The following is a 21,580-nucleotide window of genomic DNA, read 5'->3' as shown; positions in this document are numbered from 1 at the left end:
TCAGAGTGTTGTTAATGAATCTCTAAGTAAGATAATTGTGCCTCACACATGGGATGAGTGCTAGTACAGACTCGACATGCAGTGAGAAGGCCTGAAATGGCAAACCATCATCCTTGTCTTCACGAAAGGATTTGTGGGTCCACATGAGGCTTGGATGGGCCCGAGGCTCGGATTAGGTTGCTAGGGTAACCCAGTGTATGGGGCTAGAACCTATGGAGACCTGCCATGGTAACCATACCAGGTTGTGTGATGACACTTGTCCCCTACGTTTGCTAGTGTGTTGTTGTATTGTCTTGATCAGAGCACTTTTGTGGAGTCATCCTGTTGCTTATGCCCTTTTGAGTACTTGATTGTCATGCGAGACCCTGGGTTGCGATGACTTAGTTTTGTGGATGCTCCAATGGACCTTTGTATTTGCTTTGATCATGTTCAGTTGGACCCTTTCCTATTTAGGGATCATTTATGTATTTATTGACCGATGTGGTCGTTTGTATAATGGTTATGTTTCGCCTTGATGGCAGGATTGTAAATAATGAGAACCTTATGTATTCTTAACTTATTTAATTTTCAGAGGGGTCTAGCAGTTGAGCAGACCCAGAGATGTAGCCCTCTAGGGGTGAACTCTGAGATCAATTTGGTGTTATGTGATGCTTATGTTCTTATGTTTCTTTTTTCAGTTTTAGCATGTATGGATGGCTTTTTGATAGAATGTATAAGTGGGTTAGAAGAAATTAATCTTAAATGCATGTATGCAGTCGTCTTTTAAATGCTGAAATGGGATCATGAAAGATTGTAGATTAGAGGAATAGAATACATTCAGTTATTGTTAATGAAATTAAGTATGCATGGAAAGAACTCATTAGTTTATGATGAAATTAAAGTGTGTTATGAAATTAGATGCATGGCTTATATTTTTATGAAAAGCTTGAGCGTAAGGTATAGGCAAATCTGAATGGATGAACCTTATCTTCTGATTTATATTTTCATCTTACTGAAAGAAATTATCCTTGTTTAAGAATTATTTTGTTATAAGGTAATCAACTTATTGGATTAATTAGTGTGAGTTAAGTTAAATGTGTAATTAAGTAATCACGTTGGGAAACTCTCTAGGTGTTAGTTGATGTCTTCCGCTATGTAATCTAAACTTTGATATCTCGAAGTATCTTAATGTTGTGTTTAGCTTTTAAAAAAAAATTATTGCACTCTATTCTTGTGTTTTAGCTTAATCCCTTCGGAGTTTCCTGGCGGGGCATTACATACACAATATCAATTTCCAACATTCTCAACTTCTCCCATGTTCACAAAAAAAATTGATCTTATATCTCCATTTCTTATTTACCAAATCCGCTAGTATGCTTTTCCCTACCACATATTCTTAGCTTATTCCAATTCCCAATTACACATCTTCTAATCCTATCCCTATCATCTAGTTACATAAATAGTTCACAACTTCTTTTGACTCATAAGGGTACACACTCAATCATTCACACACACACATATAGAACACAACAACAAGGCTTATACAAGACACATGTAGTACATATATTAGCATGAATATTACAAAGTCCTCTTGATTTCCCTTTTTTGATAACCATTTTCCCTCTATTTTCATGGATTCCATATTTGTGTATCTAGTTTCAACAACCTCCTTCTTGTAACCTATTCTACTATTTATGCAATCCTTTAAAGTTCTCTTCCTTCAACTATAATTGATTGATCATGTTGGTGTATTAATCCCTTAGAATGATTATTTAAAATGCTACATGTCTTAGGAAATTATTTTATTTCAAATACTTTTGAGACCATCTATATCTACAACTTTATTTGATTCGTTTCTCACCTGGTAGTGTAGTTTGGTAGGTAGAGTTATCTCTATCCATACATAATTTTATTGATGATTATCTACTCTTGTGCATTATTTTCATACTTAATTTAACAATTATTCTTGTAATCAAAGAGATCAAATTTCCACAATCCATGAAATTGGATCAAATAATTGTTTCTAATAAAATAAAAGGTATTTATTAATCTCGCCTTTTACATGTCATTAGACAAACATATAATATGAAGTACTCCAATGCATATACATTGCCACAGTTGTGTCTATTCTGGCTCCAAAATGGACCTTTTGTATTGCGTGTTAGCGACAGGTTAGTCAATCGCAACCGTTAATTGCAAAATCAACGGTGTAAAATGTGCGACTAACGCTCATGTTAGTCAATCCGTACTGTCATTTTGGAGCCAGAATAGACACGTCCCATTGCCACCCCATTGCCACCCTCTTAGTCATACACATAATAATAGCATTCATTCACGTGACAACAATATTTGTTTAAATGAACACTTTATTTTATTAATGACATTTGTGTTGGATAATTACAATATTTTATTTTTAAATAATAATTAATAAATTTTATATTTTTTAATACACGATTCATAAATGTTTCATGTGTTCATGTAAAAAATCTGTCTTTAACTCGATTCCCTGCTATCAGTGAAAATGCTCGCAGGCTTGCCATTGGCAAAGTCACAGGGAATAACTTCGAGTGAATAACACTAGGTATGTTTTCTGAACTCCAAGTATAATCATAAAATGCTCAGAGCATTATGTAGAAAGGGTCAGTTGAAGGAGGCGTTGCACATTATGTTTACTGCATACAAACCCCCTGAAGATTTCTCTACATATCTTCAATTATTGCAGACCTGTGTTCTCAAGAACGCACTTTTACAGGGTAAAAATGTCCACTCTTTTATCGCTCACAGGCGATTTGCGTTTACTACATACCCAACATTTCGGAATAAGCTTATTTACATGTATGTTAATTTGGGAAGTTTGGTAGATGCTCGAAAAGTGTTCAATCACATGGAAGAGCGAGACATTGACTCATGGAATAGCATTATTGCAGCGTACAGAAGACATGGGTATCCTCACGAGGCAGTTTCACTGTTTCACCAAATGCAAGAAATGGGTTTCCAACCTGATCAATTTACATTTGCCAACGTACTTCCAGCTTGTGCTAAATTGGGAGCGTTGAAACAGGGTATGGACATCCACCAAAGCATAAAGGATAGAGGAATTTCGTCAAGTATTGTTCTTGCAACAGCCTTAGTAGACATGTATGCAAAATGTGGAAGTATAGACAAGGCACGCGAACTGTTCGACAAAATGCCTAAGAGAAATGTGGTCTAATGGACTGCAATGATTGCAGGATACGCACAAAACGGATTTATTGAAAAGGCTTTAGAAACCTTCAAGCAAATGCAGTTGGCAGGTATAAAGCCAAATTCCACGACCTTTATCAGCATCCTCCCTGCCTGTGCCAAAATGGGAGCTTTGAAACAAGGTATAGACATACATCAAAGCATTATGGATGGAGGAAGTTTGTCAGATGTAGTTGTTGCAACTGCCCTGATGGACATGTATGCGAAATGTGGAAGCATAGACAAAGCACGCGAACTGTTTGATAGAATGCCTTTAAAAGGTGTGGTCTCATGGACTGCCATGATTGCAGGATATGCACAAAATGGATTTGTTGACAAGGCTCTAGAAATTTTCAAGCAAATGCAATTCGTAGGTGTAAAGCCGAATTCCACAACCTTTGCCAGTATCCTCGCTGCCTGTGCTAAAATGGGAGATTTGGAACAAGGTACACCCATCCATCGAAGCATAACGGAAGGAGGTTTTTTGTCAGATATTATTATTGCAACTGCCCTGGTAGACATGTATGCAAAATGTGGAAGCATAGACAAGGCAAGTAAACTGTTTGACAGAATGCCTCAACGAGATGTCATGACATGGAATGCCATGATTGCAGGGTATACACAAAATGGATTTGTTAAAAATGCTCTAGAAACTTTCAAGCAAATGCAATTGGTAGGTGTAAAGCCAAATTCAACAACCTTTGCCAGCATCCTCCCTGCCTGTGTCAAAATGGGAGCTTTGGAACAAGGTATACCAATCCATCGAAGCATAACGGAAGGGGTGTTTTTGTCAAATATTATAGTTGCAACTGCCCTGCTAGACATGTATGCAAAATGTGGAAGCATAGACAAGGCAAGTGAACTGTTTAACAGAATGCCTCTAAAAGGTGTGGTCTCGTGGAATGCCATGATTGCAGGATATGCACAAAATGGATTTCTTGAAAAGGCTCTAGAAACTTTCAAGCAAATGCAATTGGTAGGTATAAAGCCAAATTCCACAACCTTTGCCACCATCCTCCCTGCCTGTGCCAAAATGGGAGCTTTGGAACAAGGTATACCCATCCATCGAAGCATAACAGAAGAGGGTTTTTTGTCATATATTATAGTTGCAACTGCCCTAGTAGACATGTATGCAAAATGTGGAAGCATAGGGAAGGCGCGTGAACTGTTCGACAAAATGCCTCAAAAAAATGTGGTCTCATGGACTGCGTTGATTACAGGATATGCACATATTGGATTGGTTGAAAAGTCTGTAGAAACTTTCAAGCAAATGCAATTGGCAGGCGTAAAGCCAGACTCTGCAACCTTTGCCAGCGTATTTTCTGCCTTTGCCAAAATGGGAGCTTTGAAACAGGGTATTGACATCCACCAAAGCATAAAGGATAGAGGAATTTTATCAAATGTTATAGTTGCAAGTGCCCTGGTAGACATGTATGCAAAATGTGGAAGCATAGTTAAGGCGCGGGAACTGTTTGACAAAATGCCTCAAAGAGACGTGGTCTCATGGACTGCAATTATTGCAGGATACGCAAAAAACGGATTTATTGAAAAGGCTTTAGAAACCTTCAAGCAAATGCAGTTGGCAGGTATAAAGCCAAATTCCATGACCTTTCTCAGCATCCTTCCTGCCTGTGCCAAAATGGGAGCTTTGGAACAAGGTATACTCATCCATCGAAGCATAACGGAAGGGGGATTTTTGTCAGATATAGCAGTTGCAACTGCCCTGGTATACATGTATGCAAAATGCGGAAGCATATACAAGGCAAGTGAACTGTTTGATAGAATACCTCAACGAGATGTCATGACATGGAATGCCATGATTGCAAGATATGCACAAAATGGATTTGTTAAAAAGGCTCTAGAAACTTTCAAGCAAATGCAATTGGTAGGTGTAAAGCTGAATTCCACAACCTTTGCCAGCATCCTCCCTACCTGTACCAAAATGGGAGCTTTGGAGCAAGGTATACCCATTCATCGAAGCATAATGGAAGGGGTATTTTTGTCAGATATATAGTTGGAAATGCTCTAGTAGACGTGTATGCAAAATATGGAAGCATAGACAAGGCAAGTGAACTGTTTGACAGAATGCCTCAACGAGATGTATGGCATGAAATACAATGATTGCAGGATATGCACAAAATGGATTTGTTGAAAAGGCTTTAGATACTTTCAAGCAAATGCAATTGGCATGTGTTAAGCCAGATTCCACAACCTTTGTTAGAATCATCCCTGTCTGCCAAAATGGGAGTTTTGAAACAGGGTATGGAGGTCCATCAAAGCATAATGGATAGAGGAGCTTTTTCAGATGTTGTAGTTGCAACTTCTCTGGTAGACATGTATACAAAATGTGGAAACATATACAAGGCATGTGAGTTGTTTGACAGAATGCCTTAAAGAAATCTTTTCTGATAGAATGTGATAATTGCCGGATATGCACAAAATGGATTTTTTGAAAAGGCTTTAGAAATATTCAACCAAATGCAATTAGCAGGTGTAAAGCCAAATTCCACAACCTTTGCGAGCATCCTCCCTGCGTGTGCCAAAACGGAGCTTTGGAACAAGGTATGCGTCTCCATTAAAGCATAATTGTCATGACCCCGAATATGTATGACATATGATACTATGATTGACTTCATTAGCAGCGATTGAAGTTATTTAAGAAAAGACAAGACAATGAATAATCATTGCTAAGGATGTGAATAAAGCAATAATAATTTGCAGCGATTTATACAACATCAAGGTTAATACATAATCAAAGAAAAGATATGCGATTCCTATTAAGGTGGCAAACGAATTAACATGATGGCCGAAATATCTATGGTTTTCTATAATAAATATGAATGTCTTGATCGCCCAAGTCTAAGTCGTTTGAGTAAAGAAGCGATGTTTATAAGAAAATAACAAATCAGCGATTCAGGAGACATTGGACAGTTCTAGTAAAAAACTAAAAAGCAATATAATTATAATGATTCTTAATTCTTTAAAGAATGGCGATTAATAAAGACTTTTGATAAAAGCCGATACAAAGTAAGCAAGGAGATATCGACGACAGCTTATTAAAGAAAATCTATTGTATGCAGCGATTACATGATGATCAAGACAGAGATTAGTATTAAACAAATGCAGTGATCAAGGAGGTATATTGAGAACGCTTGATACCAAAGGTTGCGATTAAGAAACAAAACACCCAACCATTGATTAAAAGCTCGTGATTCATATAATGAAGGGACGTGAGATAAAAGCACGATTTGGTTTTAGTAATTATCTTCAATAAGGTGGAGACACGATTTTAAAGTGAAAGGATAAGCAACAACTAATAAAGACATGTCTCTTAAATGAAGCATCCATCCAAAAGGATTTGACCCTTGAGATTTGAAGATATAAATAGATATTGAAATGAAGGTGGAGAGGAGAAAATAGAATCTGACAGATTGCATACACTGATAAAGAAGCATTGTATGAACGTTATAACAGACTTGTGAAGGAATAAGTAAAGAATTTCATTGCAGATCTGAAAGAGAGTGTGTGGGTATTTAAATGTGAAATAAAGAGCGCCATCGTAGAGAATTTAAGAAGAAAGTATTGTGCAACCCATTCCAGATTTGTAAAGCAACTGGAAGAGGAAAACTGGTAGCATTGATTGGGAACATTGTTGTCTCAGGACTACATAAAGGCAATCCTCAAACGGGGACATTACAATAATGGAAGAGGGACATTTGTCAGATATTATAGCTGGGAATGCTCTGGTAGACATGTATGCAAAATGTGGAAGCATCAACCAGGCACGTAAACTTTTTGAAAGAATGCCTCTAAGAAACTTAGTCTCATGGAAATGGAATGATTGTAGGATATGCAAAAAATGGACTTGTTGAAAAGGCTTTAGAAACTTTCAAGCAAATGCAATTGGCAGCTGTAGAGCCAACTTCCTCAACCTTTGCCAGCATCCTCCCTGCCTGTGCTAAAATGGGAGCTTTAGAGCAGGATATGGATATCCATCAAAGCATAATGGATAGAGGAATTTTGTCAGATGTTGTAGTTGGAACTGCTTTGGTAGACATGTATGCAAAATGTCGAAGCATAGACAAGGCATCAAACAGTTTGATAGAACTCCTAAAAGAGATGTGATGTCATGGAATGCAATGACTGCAGGATATGCACAAAATGGATGTGTTGAAAATGCCTTAGAAACTCTCAAGTGAGTGCAATCAGCAGGTGTAAAGCCAATTTCCACAACCTTTGCTAGCATCCTCCCTGCCTGTGCCAAAATTGGAGCTTTGGAAGAGAGTTTTCAGATCCATCAAAGCATAATGTAAGGGGGATATTTGTCAGTTGGAAATGGTCTTTATGCAAAATGTGGAAGCATAGATAAGGCACATGAACTGTTTGACAGATGTAATGCCCCGCCAGGAAACCCCGAAGGGATAAGCCAAAATTACAAGAATAGAGTGCAAATTTTTTTTTTTTTAAAGTTACAACACATAAGATGCAACAAGATAACAAAGATTCAGATTACATAGCGGAAGACTTCAACTAACTCCTAAAGAGTTTCCCAACGAGATTACTTAAATTTTCACAATTCAATTAACTCACTCAATTAAACCAAAAGCTGAATATCTTAATAATGGGATAATTCATAATCAGGATAATTTCTTTCAAAGGACGGAAATATAAATCACAACAAAGATTCATCCATTAAGATCCATTCATCAACCTCATTCAAGCTTTTCAATTAAAATTACAAACCATACATCTAACATACTAATTCACTAGGATTTCATCATGACATAAGAGATCTTTCCAAGTATATTAAATTCCTTAACAACAACTGAGTATAATTCATTACTCTAAGTTACATTCATTCATAATCCAATTCATTGCAGTAAAAGGACGAATTCACACATGCATTTCGATAAATCGCATCTCAACCAATTATGCATTCGATTAACATGGCATTCAAGGAAGAAATGAATATAAGCATTAATAGTTAATTCCAATTATCCACTTAGCCATTTTACATAATTTAATCATACATGATAGCTGAATAAAGGAAAACATAAGAGAATACACCACATAACACCATAATGATCTCGGAGTTCACCCCTAAAGGGCTACATCTCCGGGTCTGCGCAACTGCAAGACCCCTTCTGATAATTAATAAGGTTAAGAGTACAAGAGGTTACACCAAGTACCATCCAGCCATCAAGGCGATACATAACAATATACAGACGACCACACCGGTCGATAAATACATAAACGATCCTTACAAGGAACAGGATCCAGCTGAACAAAATCAAAGCTAATAACATAAGAGTCCATGAGAGCATCCATAAAACTGAACCATCACCACCCAAGGTCTAACATGAAACTGACACTCACAAGGGCAGAGACAAAGGACGACTCACAAAGGTACTCAAACAGGACAAGACGACAACACACTAGCGAACGTAGGGACAAGTGTCATCACACAACCTGGTATGGATACCATGGCAAGTCTTCATAGGTCCCGGCCCATACACTGGTAACCCTGGCAACCTAATCCGAACTTCCGGCCCATCCAAGCCTCATGTGGACCCACACATCCTCTCGTGAAGACAAGGAAGATGGTTTGCCATTTCAGGCCTTCTCACAGCATGTCGAGTCTATGCTAGCACTCGTCCCATGTGTGAGGCACAATTATCTTAATTAGAGATTATTTTCTAATCTACTTAGGTTATCACTTATTAGACTCACTTTCGACGGGTTATCCAGCAGCCACTTTGGGCGCAGCCCCCAATTGAAAGCCACTTTCCCATACGACACTAGGCTATACTCAGGCGAATTCAAACCACGGAATACACATGGCAAGACGAACGGAGTTCAAGAAGAGAAAATCATCTGGTCAAACACGACTCAAGGGTAATCACTTACTGACGGTGCTCTAACTAGAGACCTGACAACTAAGGTTAACCATGAATCATTATTCGACTCACTCAAAGAGGATATAACCAACTAAGTCAACATCACAATACCATAGTCAACTCAACATTCGAGGACTGAAACAGGTACACCAAGTCAATTCATACGACAGGGTCCTATTTAAACAAACAAAACATGCCATTTCATAATTAAAGGCGAATACAGAAATTAAACTCGCAAAGCAATAATCAGAAAGGACAATATCTCTCAAATTGATTTAAACGTTACAAGGCGATCAAGTTTTCTACAAGATCTAAATCAGCTTACAGTTATCTACCTCATCAAGGGATAAGTCGTTCTTCGTTTTCTAACTCGTTAAAATTCAAAGCATAAACAGACATATAAGCCATAATGAGTTTTTAAACCAAATTCATACTAATTAAACTTCAAACCACCATTAATCAATTAAACCAGGTATTTAATCTCCAATAGAACATCATTATCATACTGGGCTAAAACCAACCTCTACAGTTTCGTATTATTTCAATTCCAGATACATTATACGGATTACGGAAACAAAATATAGGAAGAGAATCTAAAGAAGCTAATCATTTCCAAAAGCACATCGATTCAATTCAGACACCCAACGATAAATTTTCACTACTTCTCAATTAGCCAAATGATAAGCTCTAAGATGATATTTAACCACATCAATTAGAATATAATCTACCCAATTCACTTGCGAAAATTCACAGTTGTAGAACTTAATTAAAAAGGGGCAAAGTCACGAAATGAAGTTGGACTTCAATTAGCCTATAAACTCCACTATAACATTGATCAAATTCAACTAGCATTTGCAACTCTTATACCACCTTAATCGAAATTAAGAATTAAATAAACTTAATCATTAAAATAATTTCCAACATATTATAAGTTTTTTTTTTTTGAATGGGAAAAACATACATTAAAGGAGAAAAAAAAACCCATTTAATAATAATCAACAACTATGATTTCATTTACAAAAACCGCATTTAAAAAAAAAACTATGTTAAAAACCACAGCAACGCGTTTGAAAACGCGGCTAAGGCACGCGGCGGCGCTCGCAGGCGGCGCCCACGGTGGTGCCCGCAGGTGCCGCGGCGCCCTGCGGCCACCGCGGCCCCTGCGGCCACCGCCGTGAGTCGCAGGCCCAACAATCCGCGAGGGAATAGCACGGGACGCGGGGGAGAGTAAGGGGGGCGCGAGCGGGAAAAACAGGGGATGCGCGGGGGAGGGGAGAGGGGGCGGGTGGAGCTCCGCTCCCCGCCTCCCATCTCCTAAACGCAGCCCGAAACAAAAAAAACAATACGCCCAGATTGGTAATAACACCGACGCCCAACATAAACAAAATAAAGAATCTCGGTTTTTAAAACAGTTCGGAAATAAGCACAACGCCCTGTTCGGTGCGGAACAACACGAACGCCCACAACAAAATTGCATAAAAAAACATGAGCTTCGATTTACAATGAGTTCGGTTAAACGAACTGGGTTTATGTCTCATTCTCTTGATGGTTTTGCTCATCCATAACAAACACTCGAGGGTTTCAAAACACCCAAAGGAAAAAGAGGAATTAGCAACACCTCAAACACTTCCAGCCAAGCTGGTTAATTTACCAAAACAAATCAATCCAAAAACATAAAAACATCCAACTTCCATTTCCATTTTAACCAATAACTAAAATTGGGAATGGAATCCTACCTGATCTCGCGTTCCTGGCAAGATCTGCTGAGGAGTCTCCATCTCCAGCTGTCCAAAACCATCTTTCTCCATCCAAAATCTTTTCCAAATTTTTCCCCCTTTCCAATTTCCCCAAATTTGGGTTATATGGAAGAGTTGACCCAAAATTTCCATTTTTGGAATAAAAAAGCTTTTATTTAAAAATAATACTCAAAATTTAATTCTTTTCAACAATACAACTTGCTTTTCAGTTTTACAATCGATTTCTCATATCAAATCAATTTAACCTTTCAAATTAATAATCTAACAAAATACAATTAACTCTATGGCGATAACATATAAAACTTCCTTTTCAACAGCATATATATATAATGCATTTAATAATCGAAATCAGCCATTAAATCGAATTCACTCCCAATTAAAATAAGCAATACAATATCAACGAAAATCACCTAACGGAAACCAGATTAATTTAATCCATTAATCCTCAATGCACAAACGCATATATTTAATCAAGAAATTACTAAGGACTAATTCATCAATTAACCAAACACACCAGGCACGCAAACCGAGAAGGTCAACCAAACAGACGACTCGCAAACCCAAGCAAGAAGGGATTACCGACGATGACTGGCAATGCTCACTTGAGCACGACTAAGGCCGACTAAGGTCTTACGACCACCTAATCCAACTCTAAGGATTAAAAAGGTATGCTCAAACCTGCAAAACCAGGTGACGACGAACCTCGCACTCATGCGACTTCGTACCTGAAATCTCCTGCAACCAACGATCATACACGCATACATATATAATAACTTAATGAAATCATTAGTTCGATACTAACATCACGAAATAGGAACACTGAAAATCTGCATACAACTAGTGTGAAAACCACATCAATAGCTATGCGTAAAATCAACATCTGACTATAACATAATATTACGATTAACAAATCAAGATTAAACCAAGGTTAGAAATAGACTAGGGTAGGGGTACTACATTCTCCCCCCCTAGGTTCCGACTTACTCCTGGAAGTCGTAAGGCTAGATGAAGAATATGTCGTACGCATCAGCCCTGAAACTCATTCAACAAAGATCAAATTGCACATAGAAAACTTTCCATAAATAAATGAAATATAATTGCAAAATCCTTTACAAACGCCATTATCCATTGGCAAGATACATCTAAACCATACGTTCCTTAAAGATATTCTAGGAATTATCCACGATCATAGCAGAGAAATAAGAATTTTCTTCCTTTCAGTAAACCAAATTAAAGCATTACAAAGAGGTAAACAACAATTACCATAATCATCGATCACAAATGACAAAAAAACATGCCATAAGATCAATTTTCCTTTACCAATCCATCTTTATCATAAAATTTTATAACATAGAACTAGCTCAAAATATCAATTTCTACAGCCAAATTAGCTTTCATGAAATAAGAGCAACAAAATAACTCAATTGTTTACACTTGCCAGGCATAAGAAAACCTTTCCAAAGACTATGTCCCATAACATAGTGACAAGTTAACACAATTTACTCCATGATACAAATAATAACCATCCACATAACTAGAATGCATAACAGAAAAGGCCACATGTGAGCATGTTTAATACTCGGTCAAGGATAACATGCACGATCAGCATCTCTATGCCTGATCTCAAAACAACAATATGATCATAAATATCCAATATCTCACTCAAAGGCTTGATGGTGCTAGGCACACCATAGCGGTGCTACCTTCCATACAAGACCTTTGTGAATATCCCTTGTTGTACAAGGTGGTTAGCCTCCAAGAGATAGTCACCACACATAGGTAGGTAGTGGGTGCTAGCTGCATCACAGCCTCACATACCCCCATCCTCACGGTTCCCTACAACAACTTCCTCGCACACACTCTACCAATTCCGTATCATACGTCCTTGGAGAGGAATTTCACATTTCGACACAAGACCAGCATCCGAAAACAAGAATGATAAACCAGTTTAGCCACCCAAGTACAGATGAAGAAAGATAATAAATCCTCAATTCCAACAGTAAGGCAAGAAAATAATCCGGAATCTCAACACCAAATCAAAGTGCAAAAGATCACAAGATCGTGGCTAAACTTTCAAAATCAAGGTAAAATAAATTGCTGATCCCCAAAGAATATAAAGAATATCACAACTGCACATAACAGCACTGTGTGACTAGCATCTAGCCACCAACGAGGAAGGAAGGAACAACTGACTAGCCATTGCAGTAGCTCATCATGTGGTGCGACATAGTCACACTATCCACATGGCATGGCGGTGTGCACCTCGACATCACCCCGCATCACGTCGTCACGTGGCATGGCAATACCCCAAGTGGAGAAAACACACAATGGACGTATCCCGCATGGTAGTGCACCTCGCGGAAAAAGCACGCGCAAGCCACATCCCGCATAGCGACGTATCTAGAAGGATACTCGCCGTAAGTCAGAGGTATACATGACTATGGTCTACCCACAAGTCTACCAACACAGGCCAGTTGGCAACTTATGTAAGAATAATAACACGCCTCTCAAGAAGACAAGGCAACAGATACTCCAATAGAATCCAACAATATGCACAAAAACTACCATCTATATGCTTAGATAAGGAAGAGAATAGGCTGACACACATAAACCTATAAATAGATTCATCAAAGGGAAAGTATTGAGTACACCTTGATACAGTTTAGTAGTACAACTATATCATTCCTCGAAGTAGAGAAGCTAAAGTCGCTTCGCGTCGACATTACTCGCACGCCAATCCATACTATTCAAGGAACGGTCGCTTCGAATACTACCCCTTAACATACCGAGTTACCCACAACCCGAGGTTTGGTACTCAGTAGGGAACAAATAAGCAACATTACATAAACAGTATGGTTTCCCATACTCATAAACAACATATCCTCCATGGTTGATTACTTCACCAATCCATGGGCACATAATATAAGCACTGGTTTCTTACAATACACACAAATACACCAGTACTGGTTTAGTCACATATACGGGGAGTACTTTTCAGTACGCTAACATCTATACAAGGAAGATTCCAATTATGCTTTCTATACAATTAACTGAATCGAATTTACTCTAGATTCAAGTACTGAAATTATTAACAATTCACAATTACATAAGGAAGTAACATCATTCCTATAGCTTTCTCAAATCTCACTAAGCATTCATAATTAAATTACTAGCTAAGCAAATTCACTTCTAAAGCTTAAGACTTTCATCTATCAATATGAAACCAAAAGCAACATACAATTTCACATGTTTAATAAGCATTCTATTTAAATCAATGCACTCTTTAATACCATTTCTAAAAATCTCATGATTAGGCAAAGAGAAGGGAAAAAGAGTTTGATAACCAAACCATTTCCTACAAAAACGCAAGATCAACAGATCACGCTACATTATGCATTTTCTCACTATAAGCCTATCATTTAATTACATGGTTTTCATTTCGCTACCGTTTTGAAGGATGACAATCAGCCTAACAAAACATTTCCAATATTTACGGTTGCAACAGGAGGTTCTAGTTTACAAACAAAGCAGAGATCAAGAGAGACAATATTTTCGATAATGCAAGACCTCATAAGAACACTCGCTTAATAATAATACAATATAGACACATGTCATAATTTGCAACCTATTAGAGAAGATCACATTACGATCAAAGATAAGCAAGAAGCTATTATCCAAATAAAACATATTAATGCATGCACATCAACAAGCTTTCCATTCGCACTTTCTAAACACATTAAGGTAATTACACATACCCAAAAGCGAGTTCAATGGAGCATTTGCTAAAATATATCTTCAATCAAACTGGTTTAATAAAACACATAAGACAATCTTTCAGAAAATACATTAAACAATCTTTCAGAGAGCACATTAACACTTTCTCGAAGCTACAATAACATGCTCTTTATAATACTTCTTCTACCAACCAAGCAGTTTCACATAATTCATCTATTCGCATATCAATGCACCTTACTAAGGTAGAATTTTATCATGCCACTCCTACAACATACACATGGAGAATTCTTTAAACATACTCATACAGTTTTCTCCCATTCAACCAAAATAAATCTTTTAACCCCATAGCCCTTTAATAATCTAAAAACATGAGCGACATAAGGCTCGCACAAGGGTTCAAGAAGTCACACCCTTTTCTCTTGCAACAAGAAACTCAAATCAAAGATAATTACACATATCTTATTCATTTTAATTTCCAGAAGAGAGAGGAATGGTGATCATCATTTAATTTTCTACAAAATAAGCATTCAATAATTGCCATACTAGTCCTTCAAGCGAACAACACTAAGCTAGATCAAATTCTTTAAACAAACACAATTTGCACTTTCAGATCCAAGACAAGCACGGACCCATCCAAACGGATTAGTCTAAAGAGTACAACACTCAAGAAGGGAAGGTACATACGACTCTCTATCAAAATTAGAGTAATCGTAGACCAAGACATCAATAAGCACAATGCACATATAAGCACTCAAATACCAACATCAAGAAGGCGAAAACAAGGTGTGAACACACACGTTACACACCTGACAAGGTCTGCTCAATCACTCGCATGCAAAAGGAGGACAAGCATACACATAAGGTCGATACACCTCACACAAATAGAGGGCACACGCGACACCAGAGATCCCAATGTTTGCAACATGGGCTCTGATACCAAATGTAATGCCCCGCCAGGAAACCCCGAAGGGATAAGCCAAAATTACAAGAATAGAGTGCAAATTTTTTTTTTTTTAAAGTTACAACACATAAGATGCAACAAGATAACAAAGATTCAGATTACATAGCGGAAGACTTCAACTAACTCCTAAAGAGTTTCCCAACGAGATTACTTAAATTTTCACAATTCAATTAACTCACTCAATTAAACCAAAAGCTGAATATCTTAATAATGGGATAATTCATAATCAGGATAATTTCTTTCAAAGGACGGAAATATAAATCACAACAAAGATTCATCCATTAAGATCCATTCATCAACCTCATTCAAGCTTTTCAATTAAAATTACAAACCATACATCTAACATACTAATTCACTAGGATTTCATCATGACATAAGAGATCTTTCCAAGTATATTAAATTCCTTAACAACAACTGAGTATAATTCATTACTCTAAGTTACATTCATTCATAATCCAATTCATTGCAGTAAAAGGACGAATTCACACATGCATTTCGATAAATCGCATCTCAACCAATTATGCATTCGATTAACATGGCATTCAAGGAAGAAATGAATATAAGCATTAATAGTTAATTCCAATTATCCACTTAGCCATTTTACATAATTTAATCATACATGATAGCTGAATAAAGGAAAACATAAGAGAATACACCACATAACACCATAATGATCTCGGAGTTCACCCCTAAAGGGCTACATCTCCGGGTCTGCGCAACTGCAAGACCCCTTCTGATAATTAATAAGGTTAAGAGTACAAGAGGTTACACCAAGTACCATCCAGCCATCAAGGCGATACATAACAATATACAGACGACCACACCGGTCGATAAATACATAAACGATCCTTACAAGGAACAGGATCCAGCTGAACAAAATCAAAGCTAATAACATAAGAGTCCATGAGAGCATCCATAAAACTGAACCATCACCACCCAAGGTCTAACATGAAACTGACACTCACAAGGGCAGAGACAAAGGACGACTCACAAAGGTACTCAAACAGGACAAGACGACAACACACTAGCGAACGTAGGGACAAGTGTCATCACACAACCTGGTATGGATACCATGGCAAGTCTTCATAGGTCCCGGCCCATACACTGGTAACCCTGGCAACCTAATCCGAACTTCCGGCCCATCCAAGCCTCATGTGGACCCACACATCCTCTCGTGAAGACAAGGAAGATGGTTTGCCATTTCAGGCCTTCTCACAGCATGTCGAGTCTATGCTAGCACTCGTCCCATGTGTGAGGCACAATTATCTTAATTAGAGATTATTTTCTAATCTACTTAGGTTATCACTTATTAGACTCACTTTCGACGGGTTATCCAGCAGCCACTTTGGGCGCAGCCCCCAATTGAAAGCCACTTTCCCATACGACACTAGGCTATACTCAGGCGAATTCAAACCACGGAATACACATGGCAAGACGAACGGAGTTCAAGAAGAGAAAATCATCTGGTCAAACACGACTCAAGGGTAATCACTTACTGACGGTGCTCTAACTAGAGACCTGACAACTAAGGTTAACCATGAATCATTATTCGACTCACTCAAAGAGGATATAACCAACTAAGTCAACATCACAATACCATAGTCAACTCAACATTCGAGGACTGAAACAGGTACACCAAGTCAATTCATACGACAGGGTCCTATTTAAACAAACAAAACATGCCATTTCATAATTAAAGGCGAATACAGAAATTAAACTCGCAAAGCAATAATCAGAAAGGACAATATCTCTCAAATTGATTTAAACGTTACAAGGCGATCAAGTTTTCTACAAGATCTAAATCAGCTTACAGTTATCTACCTCATCAAGGGATAAGTCGTTCTTCGTTTTCTAACTCGTTAAAATTCAAAGCATAAACAGACATATAAGCCATAATGAGTTTTTAAACCAAATTCATACTAATTAAACTTCAAACCACCATTAATCAATTAAACCAGGTATTTAATCTCCAATAGAACATCATTATCATACTGGGCTAAAACCAACCTCTACAGTTTCGTATTATTTCAATTCCAGATACATTATACGGATTACGGAAACAAAATATAGGAAGAGAATCTAAAGAAGCTAATCATTTCCAAAAGCACATCGATTCAATTCAGACACCCAACGATAAATTTTCACTACTTCTCAATTAGCCAAATGATAAGCTCTAAGATGATATTTAACCACATCAATTAGAATATAATCTACCCAATTCACTTGCGAAAATTCACAGTTGTAGAACTTAATTAAAAAGGGGCAAAGTCACGAAATGAAGTTGGACTTCAATTAGCCTATAAACTCCACTATAACATTGATCAAATTCAACTAGCATTTGCAACTCTTATACCACCTTAATCGAAATTAAGAATTAAATAAACTTAATCATTAAAATAATTTCCAACATATTATAAGTTTTTTTTTTTGAATGGGAAAAACATACATTAAAGGAGAAAAAAAAACCCATTTAATAATAATCAACAACTATGATTTCATTTACAAAAACCGCATTTAAAAAAAAAACTATGTTAAAAACCACAGCAACGCGTTTGAAAACGCGGCTAAGGCACGCGGCGGCGCTCGCAGGCGGCGCCCACGGTGGTGCCCGCAGGTGCCGCGGCGCCCTGCGGCCACCGCGGCCCCTGCGGCCACCGCCGTGAGTCGCAGGCCCAACAATCCGCGAGGGAATAGCACGGGACGCGGGGGAGAGTAAGGGGGGCGCGAGCGGGAAAAACAGGGGATGCGCGGGGGAGGGGAGAGGGGGCGGGTGGAGCTCCGCTCCCCGCCTCCCATCTCCTAAACGCAGCCCGAAACAAAAAAAACAATACGCCCAGATTGGTAATAACACCGACGCCCAACATAAACAAAATAAAGAATCTCGGTTTTTAAAACAGTTCGGAAATAAGCACAACGCCCTGTTCGGTGCGGAACAACACGAACGCCCACAACAAAATTGCATAAAAAAACATGAGCTTCGATTTACAATGAGTTCGGTTAAACGAACTGGGTTTATGTCTCATTCTCTTGATGGTTTTGCTCATCCATAACAAACACTCGAGGGTTTCAAAACACCCAAAGGAAAAAGAGGAATTAGCAACACCTCAAACACTTCCAGCCAAGCTGGTTAATTTACCAAAACAAATCAATCCAAAAACATAAAAACATCCAACTTCCATTTCCATTTTAACCAATAACTAAAATTGGGAATGGAATCCTACCTGATCTCGCGTTCCTGGCAAGATCTGCTGAGGAGTCTCCATCTCCAGCTGTCCAAAACCATCTTTCTCCATCCAAAATCTTTTCCAAATTTTTCCCCCTTTCCAATTTCCCCAAATTTGGGTTATATGGAAGAGTTGACCCAAAATTTCCATTTTTGGAATAAAAAAGCTTTTATTTAAAAATAATACTCAAAATTTAATTCTTTTCAACAATACAACTTGCTTTTCAGTTTTACAATCGATTTCTCATATCAAATCAATTTAACCTTTCAAATTAATAATCTAACAAAATACAATTAACTCTATGGCGATAACATATAAAACTTCCTTTTCAACAGCATATATATATAATGCATTTAATAATCGAAATCAGCCATTAAATCGAATTCACTCCCAATTAAAATAAGCAATACAATATCAACGAAAATCACCTAACGGAAACCAGATTAATTTAATCCATTAATCCTCAATGCACAAACGCATATATTTAATCAAGAAATTACTAAGGACTAATTCATCAATTAACCAAACACACCAGGCACGCAAACCGAGAAGGTCAACCAAACAGACGACTCGCAAACCCAAGCAAGAAGGGATTACCGACGATGACTGGCAATGCTCACTTGAGCACGACTAAGGCCGACTAAGGTCTTACGACCACCTAATCCAACTCTAAGGATTAAAAAGGTATGCTCAAACCTGCAAAACCAGGTGACGACGAACCTCGCACTCATGCGACTTCGTACCTGAAATCTCCTGCAACCAACGATCATACACGCATACATATATAATAACTTAATGAAATCATTAGTTCGATACTAACATCACGAAATAGGAACACTGAAAATCTGCATACAACTAGTGTGAAAACCACATCAATAGCTATGCGTAAAATCAACATCTGACTATAACATAATATTACGATTAACAAATCAAGATTAAACCAAGGTTAGAAATAGACTAGGGTAGGGGTACTACAACAGAAATCCTCAAAGAGATATCATGTCATGGAATGCAATGATTGCAGGATATGCACAAAATGGATTTGTTGAAAAGACTTAAGAAAGTTTCAAGCAAATGCAATTGGCATGTATAAAGTTGAATTCCACAACCTTTGCCAGCATCCTCCCCTTTTGTGCCAAAAATTAAAATAGAAGTTGTGGAATAGGGTATGGAGATTACGTCAAAGCATAGTTGAAGGGGGTCTGTTGTCAGATACAATAGTTGCAACTGCCCTGATAGATATGTAAGCAAAATGTGGAAGCATAGACAAGGCACTTGAACTGTTTGACGGAATGCCTCATAGAGATGTCATCACATGGAATGCAATGATTGCAGGATATGTACAAAATGGATTGTTTGAAAAGGCTTTAGAAACTTTCAATCAATTGCAATTGGCAGGTGTAAAGCCAAATTACACAACCTTTGCTAGCATCCTCCCTGCCTTTGCCAAAATAGGAGCTTTGGAACACAGTATGGACATCCATCGAAGCATAATGGAACAGAGATTTTTGTCAGACGTTATAGCTGGAAATGCTCTGGTAGACATGCACATGAACTATTTGATGGATTATCTCAAAGAAATGTGGAGTCATGGAATGCAACGATTGCAGGATATGCACAAAATGGGCTTGTTGAAAAGGCTTTAGAAACTTTCCAGCAAATGCAATTGGCAGGTGTAAAGCCAACTTCCACCTCTGCCAGCATCCTTCATGCCTGTGCCAAAATGGGAGCTTTGGAAGAGGTATGGACAATTATCAAAGCTTAATGGAAGGGGGGTTTTTGTCAGACATTATAGTTGGGAATGCTCTAGTAGATATGTATGCAACATGTGGAAGCTTAGACAAAGCACGTGATTGACAGAGTGCTTCAAAAAGATGTCATCTCCTGGAATGCAATGAGTGCAGGATATGCACAAAACAGATTTTGCAAGGATGATTTCAAAATATTTGAATTAATGAAGCACTCTGGAACATGTCCTGACACTGTAAACTTTGCTTGTGTTTTGTGTGCATGCAGCAATGCAGGTTTAGTGGATGAGGGTTGTACATATTTCAATAATTAGTGGCCCTTGTTGCATCACACCTACAGTTGATCATTATGTGTGCATGGTTGACCTTGTTGCCTGTGTTTGCTATCTTGAAGATACCCTAAATTTTGTCATTAAGATGCCAGTTAGACCTGTGGTGGTTGTGTGGATGTCTTTTCTTGGTGCCTGTAGATCACATATGAATGTAGGCTTAGGAGTATTTAGAGCAACTCTTCTTTTTTATTTGGATCCCAAAAATGCTGCAACTTGTGTGCTTCTCCCAAACATTTATGCAGAAGTGGGCAGGTGGGGTGATGTTCAAATGATAACGAGATTGATGAAAGATAGAGGAATCAAAAATATCCCGGGATGTAGTTGGATTGAATACCATAAAACAGTACATGCTTTTTGTATAGGGGACAGATCCCATCCACAGACCGGAGATTTATGCAAAGTTGGAGGAATTGACTTGGGAGATGAAGGCAGCAGGGTATTCCAGATTCAAGACATCTACCTGATGATGTGGATGAAGAGGAAAAATGTTTTTTTCTTTATCATCATAGTGAAAAAGTGGCAATCGCATTTGGTTTGTTAAACACATCCCGTGGAACAACTATTAGAGTTATTAAGAACCTTCGAGTATGTGCTGATTGCCACACTGCAACAAAATTTATCTCCAAGATTGTTGCAAGAGAAATTGTTGTGAGAGATGCAAATCAGTTTCATCATTTTTAAACCGGAACAATGCTTTTGTGGAGATGTTTAATGATACTAAATGA

General features: G+C 37.9%; 1 protein-coding gene across 1 annotated transcript; it reads left to right on the top strand.

Annotated features, from left to right (window-relative positions):
• Positions 1-2,593: 2,593 nt before the first annotated feature.
• Positions 2,594-21,319, top strand: LOC131051289 (pentatricopeptide repeat-containing protein At1g14470). Its single transcript, XM_059211767.1, has 6 exons — positions 2,594-3,041; positions 3,513-3,647; positions 4,005-4,088; positions 4,308-4,671; positions 4,819-4,963; positions 21,218-21,319. The coding sequence occupies exons 1-6, from the start codon at positions 2,594-2,596 to the stop codon at positions 21,317-21,319; spliced, it is 1,278 nt and encodes a 425-aa protein (XP_059067750.1).
• Positions 21,320-21,580: the final 261 nt, after the last annotated feature.

Source organism: Cryptomeria japonica, chromosome 9, assembly GCF_030272615.1.
Source record: "Cryptomeria japonica chromosome 9, Sugi_1.0, whole genome shotgun sequence".
NCBI classification, from domain to species: Eukaryota; Viridiplantae; Streptophyta; class Pinopsida; order Cupressales; family Cupressaceae; genus Cryptomeria; species Cryptomeria japonica.
Note: the sequence above shows the minus strand (reverse complement) of the source record. Positions and strands in the feature narration are given on the sequence as shown.

Bases quoted from the DNA above. Each gene is read 5' to 3' on its own strand.
- LOC131051289 (XM_059211767.1), top strand. From the start codon at position 2,594: ATGCTCAGAGCATTATGTAGAAAGGGTCAGTTGAAGGAGGCGTTGCAC. The intron at 4,672-4,818 runs GTTTGACAAAAT...GACCTTTCTCAG, and splicing joins ATAGTTAAGGCGCGGGAACT to CATCCTTCCTGCCTGTGCCA. The intron at 4,964-21,217 runs GCAAGTGAACTG...CTTTTTGTATAG, and splicing joins AATGCGGAAGCATATACAAG to GGGACAGATCCCATCCACAG.